The sequence below is a fragment of the Rhinolophus sinicus genome, linkage group LG15, assembly GCF_036562045.2.
Source record: "Rhinolophus sinicus isolate RSC01 linkage group LG15, ASM3656204v1, whole genome shotgun sequence".
In the NCBI taxonomy this organism is placed as follows: domain Eukaryota; kingdom Metazoa; phylum Chordata; class Mammalia; order Chiroptera; family Rhinolophidae; genus Rhinolophus; species Rhinolophus sinicus.
The window spans coordinates 49,991,026-50,007,338 of record NC_133764.1 but is presented as its reverse complement, the minus strand read 5'-3'; the positions used below and the strand labels follow the sequence as shown (position 1 = coordinate 50,007,338).

Below are 16,313 nucleotides of genomic sequence, written 5' to 3'. Positions count from 1 at the left end.
CGCTATCTAGCAAAATTACAAATGTACATATTTTTCCACCCAGCAACCCCATGTCTAATTGTTATTCTGCAGATATACTCACACATATGTGATATGACTTATGTAATAAAGGTATCTACTGCAGCATTTCAGTATCTACTGGCCGTATGGTGTTTATACCTGTGAAATAATGACACAGAAAAGGGATGCAGATGTATTTATTTTATTTTACAAATACAGATGGAGTGCTTTCTATGATGTTCAAAGTGCTTTAAAAATAGTAATGAGTGTAATCCCCAGAACAATCCTAGGAGGTAGGTAATAACTATGTCCATTTTACACGTGGGAATATTGAGGTTATATCTTGCTTGAAGTCACACTGCCAGGGTGTATTAGCACTGGGATTCGAACCCAGGCAGTCTGACTTCCAAGGCCATGCTCTTAACATTGCTCTCTGCTGCCTCCCAATTTAAGGCAAAATGGAGAAAGAAAATTGATACAGGGATTTTAAAATCTGACAAAACAGACTTTAAGGGATACAGGTGTCATTGCTTGATGATAAACAATTCACCAAGAACTATAATAACCTAGTATTTATATGAATTTAACAACAAAGCATCAAAATATTTAAAGCAGAAATACAAGGGAAGGCTGAAAAATGTACAAATATAGTGAGACATTTTAATATACTTTTCCCCTAAAAAGTATGACAGAGGGAACAAACATAAAACAAAATCAGTAACATATAAAAGATTAAGTGATATAACTAACAAACTTCAATATACAAATATTAGAAAACAAATATTATTTTCAAGTACATATGGAACATTATAAAATTTGACTTACACCAGGCCACTAAAGTATCAAAGAATCAATATCATACAGAACATATCCTATGACCAGAATATAATGAAGTTAGAACTCAATAAGAAGAAGATATTTTTTTTCAAAAAAGGAATAAAACAAAATGCATACTTATGGAAATTTAAAACCATACTTCTAAAGAATTCATAATAGGAGAATAAAACAATGGAAATTGTAATATATTTAGAAATGCAACAATGAAAAACTACATATCAAAAGTTGTGAGATTCCTTTTTAAAAAATAACATCCAGCTAAAATACCTAGAGGTAAATATGACCTTAAGCGTATACTCTATATTAGAAAACAAGACAGATCGAAAATGAATCAGCTAAGTGTTCACCTAGAGAAATTAGAAAATGAACAAAGTGTACCCCAAATTGCAGATAGTCAGCAATATAAATAGAAATTAATAAAATAGAAAAAAAGTAAAAGTATACTCCTACAAATCAGTATGGAAAAGACAAATAACCCAAAAGAAAAATCCACAAGAGATATAAACAGGCAATCCCAAATTGAGGACATTTTAATGGCTAATAAACATAAAAAATGCTCATACTCACTAGTAATTAGGAAGACGCAAATTAAACAACAATTAGATGTCATTTCCCACCCTTTTGGCTGGCAAAAAAATAAAGTATATTAAAACCAAGTTTCAATAAAAGTTTGAAGAAAAGGGTGGGAATGTAAACTGGAGCAAAGTGCTTGGGAGAGCCATTTGATGATATTCAGTACATTCCCTTCAACCCAGCAATTCTGTTTCTAGGGATGTTCTGGTCTCCAAAGAGGTGTGCATCCCTCAGGCACAGTATAATGACCAAAGTGCTAAAAGGAAGTATTAGAATTTAAATTTGTTTTTCTCTACAAGAAAACCAAGTAAACTTGACTAATCTTTAGTAAGCAGATTGATACTGGCGCCCTCCGTGGGTCTCTCCTGTCAGACATCCTGGATTACGTAGTAAATTAGTTATCTGGGTAAGGGGCAAGGGGGGCTTCCTATTTGGAGGGGTTGTGTCTGTGTTTTCTTTCTGTGCTCCATGGTGTGCTTATTTTTCAGTGTTCTATGCAATTTACATATGCCCAGATAAATGCATTTACAGGTTATGCTATCTGGATTTTCCTAATGCCTCCCAAAGTGAACTAGGGTTTAACAAAATTCCTTCAAAGAAGCAACATTAAGATTACAAAGAATCCTAATGACTCATACCCAGGTGAACACTCCAGGTACAAACTCTCAGGTTCAATGAAAATCCAATCAGCATCCAGAGGGAGTCGGCTAGCCGACAGTGAAAAAATCACTGAAGTTCAAGAAAAACCCTTGCCAGTAATGAATCCTTGACACTACTGAAGTGTATGCTTAAAAATGGTTAAAATGGTAAATTTTATGTCATGTGCATTTTACCACCATTAAAAATAATATATAAGGAGGGGGGAAAGTAATAAAACATATTCAACCACATTATTTTCACTAAGGATTTTTATAAAACAAATAAATAAATATTTGCTATATATTATTTACTTTACTTTTTATCGTTGTCTTTTTGTACATCTTATGATGGACATACTAATTTGATATATTGGTTCACATATTTAATTTATAAATAAATATATACTCATACATTAGGGGTGCATGGTGAAAATATTTTTACTGCTAAGAGTATGTGGCAAAAATATATCTGATGCTCACTGGCCTAGAGAAACTTTCCCAAAGGTGGGCAAGGAGACATATATAAGAATGTGAATTGAAGCACTGTTCAGAAATCTGGAAAAAAATTAAACGTCCATCAGCAGAGGAAAGTACCAACTGGGGCATATTCAAGCAATGGAATACTATACAGTGGTTTAAATGAATGGATAAGAGCTACATGTATCAACATGGGTAAATATTTTAAACAATCTTAAGTGAAAAGAGAACACACAAAAAAGTGAAAAAAGCACAAAAAGTCCAACATGCAAAAAAAGTTATATATTGTTTATGGATACATACACATGGATGGATACATACACACATATATCATAATATGTATTACATATGTAGCAATAAGTACTATGTTTCAAAACATTCAAGAGGAAGATAAACACCAAATCCAGGAATAGTGGTTACCTCTGGGGACAGAGGGAGGAAAATGAGACTGGAGTAAATGTTTCAAGTAGGCTTTATTTCTTTAAAAAAGAAAAGAAAAGATGGAAGATAGATAAATATAACAAATAACTCATACCTTTAAAACAAGATGCTTTAAAACTAATTTCCCTGAGTTTTCCTGCTCAGTAACAACCATCCTCACATCCCTGTGTATCTTTCCAGAGATATATCATGCACATGCAAGGACATGTATCTATATGTAATCCCTCCTGCCCATCTTCTTTTTAAATACAAATGGTAGCAAACATTACATATTGTTCTGAGCTTACTTTTTAAACATATCTTGAATTTTGTCACACATCAGTACATAAGGAGTTTCCTCCATTTTTACAGCTGCACAATACTTCTTTCTGTAGCGTTTTTGAGCCAGTCTCCTATAGATGTAGACTATTACCATCCTTTCACTACAATAAACATCACTGCAACGAATATCCTTATAAATATGTCATTCTGCATAGACTATGCATTATAATAAATTCCTAGAAGTAGAAATGCTGGGTCTTTTCAAATTGCCCTGCAACAAGATTGTACCGATTTACTTCCTGCTCCAACATTTTCCAGTGCCTGTTACCCAATCACAGCTCAACACAGTGTATTGTCAGACTTTTTGACCTGAGAAGCAAACATGGTATCTTATCACAAGTTTAATTTGCATATTTTTACAATTACAAATGCTACAGCATCTTTTTGTAGTGTAAAAAGCCATTTTGATTTTTTTCTGTAAGCTGTCATTTGTCTAGTAGTATGAATGCTGTTTTGAACCATGAGAGATTACTTTTGTAACAAAGTAGCCAATGAGGATATTTTTTTTAATGCAGGGTCTGAAGAGGCTTCACTGTTTTGTGAGAAGCTTGCGATTCCTTCAAAAAACTTTTGTGAATTGTACTAGTGTCTATTTCCTGATTTCGATATTATACTATAGTTATGTAAGATGTTACCATTGGGGGGAACTGGGTGAAGGTGCACAGGTCTCTATGCACTATTTTTGCAACGTCCAGTGAGCCTGTAATTATTTCAAAATAAAAAGTAAAAGAATAAAACAAACAAAAAAACCCTAACATAATTTAGTACAACTTTTCTGGTTGTGGGGCCACTGCACTGACCTCAAACTATGATTCTTGAGTTATGATGGCTACCACTTCTCTCAACTGACAAGCCCCCACCTGCAAGACAGCCACTGGTTTAATAGATACATCTGAGGATTTGAAACTGGGGCAAGTCTTTGGGGGCTGACTCTGGCTTCTGGCTCCATTCCTGTCACATTCTAATTCAGTGAGAACACAGAAGTCATGGGGCGAGTATTCACACTATCCTGTATTTCTACTGAGCTTTATAGTATTCCATGTCCACTCATTTACATTATTATCTCAACGATAATAAGGGTAGAGAACTCTCGAAAAAGGCCCTTTGCAAGGTAGACAAGGCTTTCCCCTTCTTTTTGTGGCCATCACCTGAATATCTTCCATCTGAACTCTGTTGCCCAAGCTAAACACGATTCTCTGGAGGGCCCCTACCAAAACTTTGCACATAGTTTCCATCTGGATCTGCTCCCTTTCTCTTCCAGTCTTTTTGCCTTAAGAATTCTTATTTATTCTTCAAAAAAGTGTAAGCATCATCTCCCTTCAGAAGACTTTCTGAGTCCCCCATCTCCACAGCTTCCAACCCCACTCCAACGTTAATTTAATCTTCTAGGCATCCTTCTGCAACCTCCATTAGCCAAAGCTCCATTATCACATTTATCTCATGTTATTATTTTTAAACATGTCTGTTCTCACTGGACTGAAGACCCTTTGAGGGCAGAGATTTTGTGACATACATTTTTGTATCTTCAGTGTTTAAGAGCAATGCCACGCTGTAGGTACTCAATATTTAGTGAATGAAGGAAGGAGTCAGGCCAGTGACCTGCCACCCTCCTCTGCAGTTCAGGGAAAGCCAACCCAGGTTCTTAGGTAATTCATTTCAGCCCAGTGTTTTGGAAAGTCAGCTGAAGCGCTGGCTGTTGTGTACCAGCTCTTGCCTCTGGTTAGGCTCTCTGTTGTTGTGTGACTCTGGGTCTCAGTTTCCTTATCTTCAATAAAGGGACAATAAAAGCATCTCCTCACAGGATTGTTGGAAGGGTTACAAGAGACAAAGCATCAAAAGCTCTTAGTACAGGGCCTGGCAAAAGATAAAGAAGGCGCCTCAAAGATATTCCTGTGTAAGTGTTGAATGAATGAATGAAAGAAATGACTTGAGGTTGCCTGTGCATTTATTGAACACCTATCATGTGTCCGGTATTGCGTTAAGTACATCATGCTAAGCGAACAGAAGCAACTGCAGCACACCTTAGTGGTGGAGAATCAAGGAAGGTTTTCTGAAGTTTGAGTTTTGATAGGGGAGGAGTTTGGAAAGGCGATAGCAACGGTGGGTACTCTGGACAGAGTCAGCAGGTCCCTGCTTGAAAGCTGTGTGCGAGTGGGTGGCTTAGTATCACACGAGGGTGCGCGTAAGGGCAGCTCGACGAAGTGGGCCGAAGCGCTGGAATCGAAGTTGAGTTCCAGTACTGTTTAGTTATCAGCCGCGTGACTTTCGCCAAGTTTACTAAAGCTGTCAGAACTTCCCCAACTGTAAAAAAGATTCTGTTACGAACAGTCACCCGTCAGTGTCCCTGAGAGACCACTTGACGGTGCGCAAGCCACGACGCACTCTATTCGCAAGGTCAAAAACGCCAAGGGCACTCAGTAGAGTTTCACCCGGCTCAAGCCAGAAGCGTCCCGGCCTGGGTTCTCTCTCTGAGCATGCGCAGTTGGCCCGTGGCGCGGCCCGTCAGGCACTGCGGTAGGCGCCCTAGAGGCTGGCAGGACCCTGACCCCAAGATGGCGGCGCCCAGTGAAGTGGACGCGGCTTCCTCGGGCGAAGGCGATGGCGAGGGCAGCGGCTTTGGATCCTGGCTGGACGGACGGTTGGAGGCGCTGGGAGTGGACCGAGCCGTTTACGGCTCCTACATCCTGGGTATTCTGCAGGAGGAAGAGGAAGAAGAGAAGCTGGACGCTCTGCAGAGTATCCTCTCTGCTTTCCTGGTAAGCCCAAACTCATTCCTTTAGCCTCTTGCCAGCTCCTGTCAGTACTTTGTATCCCCTTTCCTCTACCCGGTGCCCCAGAAGATTAGTGGTCTCACCTGGGAGAAGGATACTCTTCTGAGCTCTGGGCCGCGGGGGAAGAGAGTTGCTCCCCATCCAGGGTTTTGGGAAGCCGGAATGTGCAGGTGCATAGAAAGAAAGGGCTTTCCCTTATTTCGGGGGTCAAGGCCCTCTGTCATGCCCGTGGGTGAGTATTCTTCTAAAGGCGTTGAAATGTCTAAATGAGAGTTTTATCATAAACGTCTAACGACCAATTTCATTCCCATCCATTGACACTGTTCATGGCGGCGGGGGTGGGGAAGGAGGGGAATAAAGCGTTCTAGGATGTCTGTGCCTTTCAAGAGCAATGCCCAGGGCTGTCCCATGTCTAAAGCCTGCAGGAAGTACCCTCTCGGTTCCTATTTTGGAGGTAGGCGTCCAAAAAGGTAAGCTTGCGGTAGAGGTCTTGTGATGCTTAGGCAGAACAGAAGCAAATATTGTGCTTTATCCTTTATATTATTTAGAAATGCAGTGACCATTGTTGTGTGTGTTGTGGGGGGAGTAGATGTAGGAATAAGAGATCAGTTTTTAAAGAAGAGAGATAATCTTGACACTTAGCCTCTTAAAGCCAGATTCAGGAATTCAGAAATGTGTACTTTGAGCTGTGTCACCAAATTGTCCACTTTTCCTGATCATTTCTTCTGCCTTCATCTCCACTAACACTAGGTGGAGTTTATTGATTGGGCACATGGTTGAAATATAACACTAGGACAGGTGTCCCAGGACCTACTGGTAAGGGACCCCTTTTTGTCCCAGAGCCTGCTCTGGTGAGATTGACCTATATTGGGAAAACTTTAACACAGCTTGTGATGCAGTTCATAACTTCAGTAGAAATACAACCCAGTGGCATACATTATTTTCTTGGACCCTGACATTGCAGGTTATAGGGAGAAAGAGTTGGAGGCAAGCAATTTACATTAGTTTTTATTTCCAACTGAGAAGTTTCTAAATACTCTATGAAAAAAAAAGGTTGAAGTAATTTTGGTACCCATCGGTACCAGTTCCCTAATCTATTATTTTCATGGTGTCATTATTTGGAGCTGTATGCCTGCTGATAAAGGCAGGCATGAATTTTGCCTTAAACTATTAAGTTTCTTTTTTCCCCCCCTTTCTTCCGCCTCCTCCTTCCCCCAACTCTGGTTCAAGCCATTGTTTCTGTCTAGTTGTGTAGGACACAGCTCCCTGGCCCATGCTGGTATTATGAGTCTTGCGCTCCACGGCTGAGGGGGTCAGTTGGCTGCTCACAGCAGCTCACAGCAGCTCTCGGCTGCCCTCCGCTCACGCTGGCTGACAGCCGCTCACACTGGCTGCTGGCCGCTCACACTGGCTGCTGGCCGCTCACGCTGGCTGCTGGCCACTGGCTGCTCACCACAGCCCAGCTCCAGGGAGTGCTGTTGTTCACAATCTTAGCTGTAGAGGGCGCAGCTCACTGGCCCATGTGGGAATCGAACTGGCAATCTCGGCATTAGAAAAGCACAGTGCTCCAACCACCTGGGCCACCTGGCTGGCCCCTATTAATAGTTTCTTAGCATGAAAGTGATCAACCTTGGAGAATGTAGTAAGTTGAGTATATCGGCAGAGGAAGATTTCACAGAGGAGGGTTTGGACTCAGGTAACAGATTTTTGCTCCAAAAGAGTGAGGAAGACTGCCCTGACTTGGTGGGAATCCTTTCCCTGAAGCTTGCCAGGATGGATTCTGGGAATCTCACACAGGATTATTTCTGCAACCAGAGCCTCAGAAGAGAGACAGACTCTATTCCGTGGCTCCCAAACCCTCTGGTGATTTCTTCTCACCAGCAGGGAGAGCTGTGCCCTCTGCATAGGTTTGGTTCAAATTGAGGGCCCTCTCAGGAAATTAATTAGTCTACTTTTCCAACTAGGAAGAAGATTCCCTCCTTAACATCTGCAAGGAGATTGTGGAACGATGGACAGAGACTCAGAATGTTGTTACCAAAGTGAAAAAAGAAGGTAGAGTTGGAGTTTTGATGTCTAACCTCCAGTGCCTTTTCCAACAACCTTTACTTTACAGCTGTCAGGGTGAGAGTTTTTAGTTTTCTCAGTCGGATACTCATTTTCCCTAAGATAGTTTAAACTGGCAAACACCCAGCAGCTTACTTTAACTTTTCAACTGAATATTAGTTTCCTTTTCCCCTTTTCCACTTCAGCTGACCACAGTTATTTTCACTGTGGTTTTGCTTTTTTCTTTTTCATCCTTTTCCCACTGCCCCTTGTAGAGTTGCATTGTAGGTGTGGGGGCGGGGGGGGGAACGGTCAACTATATTTTCCCACCTCTGACCTTTTTCATATTCTCGTTTCACAACACAAATTATGATTGGTCTTTTCCTTTATTCAGCTAAAGCCGTCACCCTTTAAAATGAAAGAGAAGTGAGTGAATATACTCACCATTCGGATGCAGAAAACTCAAATCATGAAAAACAAACATTAATAAAATTTATTCTACACTGATAGTTCTCAGTCTTGACTGTACATTAGAGTCACTTGATGTACTTTTAAAAATGCCAGTCCCTGAGCCACACCATGAGCCAATTATATAAACATCTTTGGGGTGGGGGCCCAAGTATTGGTATTATGTTAGATGCTCCCCAAGATGATTCTAATGTGCAGCCAGGCAAGAGACCTGCTACTTGACACTATTACGTCTTTTCTGGGAGAATGGAGAACTTAATAGTTGATTTTATTTTAAAATAATCTTAAGATTTCACCTGGTACAATTAGCAACATGAAAGGGACCAGCTTAAGTTGATTCTAGATTCCTTTTTAGGTTTCTGGGTTGAGCGAGAAGACAGTTGCATGTTTGGAGGCTTAATTTCCTACAGTTGTAATGCAGTGCTTTTCACCTTTTTTTGTTTTTAAGAGCAGAACTTCAATATATAAAACAAGTAAAAGCAGAGCTCCTCTGATTGAAGTGATACAAGACCTAAAGCCTGGCCTGCATGGCCTTTCCTTGCCTTTCTCATTGGCCCTCGAGGTACCTCCTTTGAACCCCAGGGCTCTAAGGAGTCAGCAGATGCCCTTTCTTTTACTTCGAGCACTGTCTAGGTGGACTAGTGATGTGGTGAGCTTGTTTTTTCTCATACAACCTTGTTGTCCCTCCCTCCCTTTCCACCACCTCCCAGATGAGGTACAGGCCATTGCCACTTTAATTGAGAAACAGGCACAGATTGTGGTGAAGCCCAAGATGGTATCAGAAGAGGAGAAGCAGAGAAAAGCTGCCCTCCTGGCCCAGTATGCTGACGTGACAGATGAAGAGGAATATCCTTTTCGGAGTCTCGGCACCATTCCCAGAGGCTCAAGCCAGAACTGTTTACTGCTTTACAGTGAGCTTTGATTTTCTCTTCTAAAACGGCAGTAATCTGTGGCCCTTCATGGGTATGAGGAATAATGTTGGAAGAGTTGATACTAGACTAACATTTTCAACATGTGCAAGTAATCAGAATGTTCCTGAAAACTTAAGTGTAAAACAAACAATGCCTTAGTAATGGACCATTTATATTTTCAGAAAACAAGATAGAGCTGTGATTCTTGACCATTCTATGCAGTACCGTGTTGCGTACAACCGTCTTTATATTCTTTCTCAGTTGATAAAGAACTAAGGCACAAAGAGATGAATGGGTGACCAGAGACATTCATAGAATTCGTGGCAAAATCAGAACTAGAACCTCGAAATTTTGGGGTGAAGGATTCCCAAATTTGAAGCAGTTTCATTTGAATCTTCTTTTTTTTTTTTAATACTCTGGTGACCACATAATTAAAAGTGAGACTGGACCCCCAAGCAACACCAGAAATCTGGAATTTGAGTGAGGACTGTGTAAAAAGAAAAGTGTTGCTAGAAGTAGGTTTACTTCCCTGTGACACTGACGTTTCTTTAGGAAATGCTTCGTTTCCTGAGCCCACTTGAATGGTGTGGACATCATACCAGAAATGTCAGCTGTCTAAGCACTAGTTTAGGAAAGAATTCTTAGGCTCTTTTGGACCAACTTCTCTTATAGTTTTCCCTCATGATTTTTCTTGCCAGGGTTGGCATAGCTATGGTTCCAATTACAAAATCTCATTTCTCAGGCTAGAAAAGAGTATGTTAAGCAGTGGTTCTCTGGGGGACTTGTAGAAACACAGATTGCCAGGCTCTACCTCCCAGAGTTTCTGATTTATTAGGTCCAGGGTGACACCCAAGAATGTGCATTTCTAGTAAGTTCTCAGGGAGTTCTGGGAACCACACTTTGAGAACCACTGTTTCACAGGTCATTTCACTGTCCGCTGGCTTCCAGGTAATGTGGCAGTCCGCCCAGACCAGCTTAAGTTTCTTTTCAGCCTCCAAGAGAAAAGGATTTTACAGAAGCTCTGAACAATCTTCCTCAAGTTGAGACTTCTAAAGATGATTCTTGGCTTTACTACCACGCCCCTGGCAGAGTCCTTCCATTCACTGCGCTTGTCTGACCCATCAGTTTAGTGAATGTTTTCTGATACCGGGTTGGGATATGCTAACCTTTGTTTTTCATCTGACTTTCCTTAACGTCACTCACCGAAGCAGATGAGAAGGATGATTCAGGGGCCACCACTCTGAACATTGGTTCTCACAAGTGTATCCTTCTCTGTGTCCATCCCCATGTGTTTCTCTGTAGAATCCTCTTCAGGATCACTTTTTACTTTGCTGTCATTGCTGGGGGCTCCCTGTACTTCCAGGAATTCATGTCAGGCCGGTATTGTGAGCCCCATTTCTAGGACAGCCCTAACTGGTCAATTTAGCAAGAACTTTCCCCAAAGAAAGCATATTAACATGTATTGTGAAAAGGTTAGCTTAGAGGAAGGATTGCTCAGGGAAGTAGGAATCTGTATTCTCCGTGGATAGCCCTGGCTTTCCCAGCACTGTGGAAGCAATTAAAATAATATTGCAGTTTTGGTCTTTGTCCTCAAAGACCTTATAATTTGTTGGAAAGAGAACACAAACCAAATATTTTGAAGCTAAAAATATGGACAGATTGAAACATGAGCTGAGCAAAGTCACTTATGAGAAGCTTCCCAGAGAAAGTGGATTTAGAAATCCACCTCCATAAAGGTGAGAAGTGTGGTAGATTATTAGAGAAGAGGGATGGTAATTTTAGGGAGACATCGTTATTTTTAAAGGACTAAAGCAGAAATAAGATGTTTTAAGAGTAGAGAGGAGCTTAACAGGTTGTTTTTAAAGTTGTAAGAAATGAAGGGTAAAGTTTTTGGCTAGGTAGTTTTCTAACTGACTAAACTTACTATTTTATATCTTTTATAAATTCAGAGTTTGTGTTTGTCAGAACATGGTTTTCACTTAAGCTTTAGAGGTGTAGGAAAACAAATTGAAATAAAGTTTAGTAACGTTAAACAACTTATTTTACTCTTCAGGCATTTTAACCGTGCCTATTACGTAAAAGTTTTGCCAGTTATATTAACATTCTATTCACTAAAACTAGCTTAGCTACTCCAACAATAGTCTGCCATGGAATGATGTAAGCACTTATTCTGGAATGAAATTTCATTTTCATAAAATGTTTAGATAAGTCTGAATGAGATTTTTATCCTGGGGGTTAGTTTTAAACTTTTGTAATGGTAGTTTTAGGATTTCCCATTAGACCAAAGATAAATGTAAGGATTTAAAAAACAAAAACAAACTAGGAGTAGGTAGAGAGTATTCAACACTCAGCACGTAGAGGGGACAGCAAGAATGAGGAAAGAGAGCAGTAGCTGGGACCTGGGTGACCTCTGCCCTCATCCCTTAACTCACTGTAGCTCTGTTCCGAAACACCAATGTGGAAGATGTCCTCAATGCCCGAAAGCTGGAGCGAGACTCGCTTCGGGATGAGTCCCAAAGGAAGAAGGAACAGGACAAGCTACAGAGGGAGAAGGACAAACTAGCCAAGCAGGAGCGCAAGGAAAAGGAAAAGAAAAGGACACAAAGAGGGGAGCGAAAGCGATAACCTCAGTCCACTCTATCCTTTCTCCTCATGAACTGATCAAAGGGAGAGCTGGTTGTGCACATGCGTTATTTAAGAGAAATGAGAGAACATTGCAGAGTGATTTCCCGAGGCATTTACACTTTTGTTTACATGGTCAAAAGGAAAATGACAAACACTTCTAATTACAAACTGTGCCATGTCTCTTGTGGTGTGGGTAATCAGGTTATTGTTGATGCCTGTTCCGAAGATCTGGAATGGGGGCAACCTTTATATATTTTAATACTGAAATCCTGTGCAACTTTTGGCCACTTTCAAAAGTCTTCCCTCACCTTGGATAAACAGCAGGAATATTCAGAAAGCTAAGTTACAGTTTCTATCCTAAAGGAGCAGAATCATGACCACTCCTTCCCTGAAATGAAATGTGGGAGTGTAAATTGCTTCAGAAGTAATATTCACCCCTAAATGTGTTATTTTACAGCTGGAATGGAAAGCTAATGGAGAGCCCTACCTGGATCCAGATTTTATGTTACATGGCAACAAACTAGGAAAATGAGAAGAAATTATTTGATGGATGTTCTAGACTTGAGAAAAAAAATTTTTAAAGTTCAGCTTATGGGAGGAAAAGAAGTATCTTTTTAAGTGGAGATAGTTACATTTTTCCTCGTCTAGGTTGTGAGTTTAAGGATGTGTGTCAGTATTGTGTGCAAGGATATCATTGTTAGCTAGATTCATTTTTTATAATCATGAATCCTCAATTGCTAGTGGAGATTTGAATGCTGGTTGGCCCTAAAGCATATGAGTATAAAGACCTGATAATTACAGGTTTAGAGAAACTAGAGGAACCACCCTTTTAAGGAAGAAACACTGGAAATCTCTGCTAACACAAAGATATTTAAGAGTGTACATAGTAGGAGCTCAACAATATAATTGACTAAGTAAATGGGAAAATTGCTTGGGAGAGTCAAAAGTGAGCAGGAACTCTCCATTTCTACTTTCTGTCACATTCAATTTTAAATAAGTCCTTTCTCTACTTTAGGCAACAGTCTTTCAAGAAGCCTACAGAGAGCAATTTCTCTGACAAGACAAAGTAGATACTGTATACCAGGGGTCAGCAAATTACTGCCTGCAAGTCACATTTGGCTCAGTCTGTTTCTGTGTGGTGCGAGCTAACAATGGATTTTACATTTTTAAAGGATTGTGAAAGAAAGAATATGACAGAGACCTTATGTTGCTTATAAAGCCTAAAATATTTACTATCTGGCCCTTCAGAGAAAAAGCTTGCCGACGTCTGTTTTATACCATTAGAGATTTTACCTTTGTGCAGAAGGTAAACAGAAGCATGGTTAAGGAAAAGATGTGTTACCTTTATCAACACTCCTATAACCGTGGCATTGCAAAAAATTTTTTAAAACCACCTTTTTAAAAAATAAACTTTATTTAAATCAGTGGCTTCTGATTTATTCTGATTCCTTCCAGCTATCCATAGAAATGAATTGTGTGTGGATAGTCTCTTAGGAATGTGTTAAATTTTACTTTATGCTTTGTTTTGATTAGCCCTAATCTTTTACTAGTAGAACCTCTTCCTGAAATCTATCAATTCTCTGCCTGTGAGGTTGGGTATTAGGAGATCAGAAAGATTACCTTGTTTTTTGCGTAGTCAGTAAATTTGCTTTGAAGTTCTTTGAAGTACTGTTGGAGTCTTACTTAGTTCTTTATGTGACAGTGGCAACAGGCTGTGACTATGATAGTGTACGAGAGAGCCTATTTTAATTTACTAACCCCTGATTTTGGATTTTTGTTTTCTTTATTTGGGTCTTTGAAACAGTCAGGTTATATCCATGGACCTCTGAAGGGTACTTCAATCTGCTGTAACAGTAGTCAATTCTTTCTTCTGGGACTGTATCCTGTATGTTGTAGTTAAGTGTACACTTGAACTAATGTTTAAACAGAAAAAAAGGATCAACTCATTAGGTAACTTAGGTGCTAATAAATCCTTTATGTCTAAAATGTTCAGTATTGCAAAGGGCAAATTTTAAACAACCACATCATCTATGGTATGATGACTTTAAGCCAGATTGGGATTTCAGTCATAACATTATTCACTGCATTATTCATAGCATTATTCAACTCTAAAACTTCATAGTAAAAGATTATTCAAGTGAAAAGGACACTGATATAATTCAAGGTAATTTTCAACCACGTTTATATAAAGTGCTTTTACTATTTAAAAAAATGGGAGTATGCCAAATTCTTTTGGATTAGAAATGATGAGAGCAGTAGTTTTATCAGTTCTACCACAAATCTTGTGTGATGTTAATTTTATAATGCTTTTATGTAATTCAGAAATACGAGTACATAAGAAACCATCCATTAGAGGGTATACCATAGAAAGGGACAACGAACCAATTTGAGAATTATCTACAGGGTGATGTGATTAACAAAATTTCAAGGAATTTTTGTGTTTGGTTTTTGTTCATGGACTAGTGTTTCATTTCTGAATTTTCATCCTGGTTTGCCTGGATTAGCATAAAGGCAGAGCAAAAATTTCATCTTTGAAGGAGGTAAGGTTAGATCCAAGCATATCTGAATGGCATTGCTTTACCAACATTATTACTTACATGTTAATTAGTAATGAAATTTAAAACTTAGCACCAGTTCTTATCAGTTACGTGAAATTTGTCTGGCTTTCTGACATGAATGAATCTTAAGGTTAGAAATAATACAAACATGCAAAAAATGGAAACCAAATATTTTCAACAAAGTAATTTATTTTTTTTCCTGAGAGACTAAATTCAGTACAATATTTGTTTTCATAACATCCAACATGTCTTATGTCAAACTTAACCACTTTCTATGCAGTGACTGGTGGGGTGATCTATTTTATTTGACTACCCTCAATGTAATTCATTTGGGTAGTTCTAAGGTATATCAGTGATCAAAATGTTTCTCCCTACAGTTACTCCTGCATTCTCAATCAGTTTCTTCTGCACATCATCTAAAGAAAATTTATGTGGTGTGATTACACTTTTTTTTTTTTTTTTTAATACCAGGATTTCTAAAACTAGGAAAAACACCAACATTTAAAACATCAGTGTTTCTAGTCAAGGATAGTTCAAATAAATTTCATCAGTACATTATATTATAGTTTAACTCATGCTAGAAATGTTAAAACCCAAGATCTTCTGAGTCACATAATACCAACATTTCATATTAATGAATAAATTACTCGGGTTCCATACAAAGATATTATTAAGTGATGAGAAACAGAAAAAGCCAAGCTTACAAGAGCTCTTTTAAAAAAATACAGAAGCAAACTAATGAACACAACTACATAAAATATACACTAACCAATTGCAAACTAAAGATTAACCTTAAAAAAATACATTTTAGAACTTCGTGATACCCTCATAAAAGGCAGCAAACTAAGGGTACTGAAACAAGTCATTATTTTAGTTACTGTGCATCAAGTCTAAAAGATCCCGAAAAAGGAAATGTTTTGATTCAATTTAAATACTTTAAAATTGGAATTATTTAATAATTGATAGTGTAATTAAATTTTAAGAATGTACACAAATGATTTGAACAGGTTTTATATTCAGTAACTTGCATGGTTTTTACACTGGCACTTTTATCACTAATTTAGGAGAATCAGCTGCATTTCCCTCCATATATTTAGGCACTAAGATTTCAAATTTATAAATATGGTAGTATTTTAAATATTAAAATTTTACATGAATATTGGGTTCATCTTTGTTTTCCTTTGTTTCCTAGGTATTATCAAGTTATATAAGGAAAACACTTTTATATCACAATCGAAACTTGTCTTGCTTACTAGACTGTAGCCATAATTGGGTTACAGTCATTTAGAGTCATTATTTGGAATTATACTTACTAAGGCAGACCTAAATGAAACTTATCTTCTAGAAGAATTTCACTTTTGCATTTACCTGCACTGCAGAATGGGTTTAAGCAATATTTTAGCTGTTAGGAAATATTTACTTAAACTTATCTTTGACTACTCAGAACTCGTAGTCAAGTTTACCTTTGAGTTCACTTTAAACTGTATCTGATTCATTCCAAACAGAAGGTTTTTAAATAGAAGTTAGACTTCATTAAGGTACTAACTTTAAATCTGAAAGAAAATTAATGTACTGAAATTTTCAAGTTTGACAAGTTCATTAAAGTTTTTTAGCATGTCTTGATACATTTACTTATCAGCTTTTTAGTCT

The 16,313-nt window shown here is 38.6% G+C and overlaps 1 protein-coding gene across 1 annotated transcript; it reads left to right on the top strand.

Moving 5' to 3' along the window:
* Positions 1-5,799: 5,799 nt before the first annotated feature.
* On the top strand, positions 5,800-13,530 carry CCDC43 (coiled-coil domain containing 43). Its single transcript, XM_019752313.2, has 5 exons — positions 5,800-6,043; positions 8,023-8,110; positions 9,280-9,415; positions 10,684-10,742; positions 11,918-13,530. Exons 1-5 carry the CDS (start codon positions 5,840-5,842, stop codon positions 12,103-12,105), a joined length of 675 nt encoding a protein of 224 aa, XP_019607872.2. The 5' UTR covers positions 5,800-5,839; the 3' UTR covers positions 12,106-13,530.
* The last annotated feature ends 2,783 nt before the right edge of the window (positions 13,531-16,313 follow it).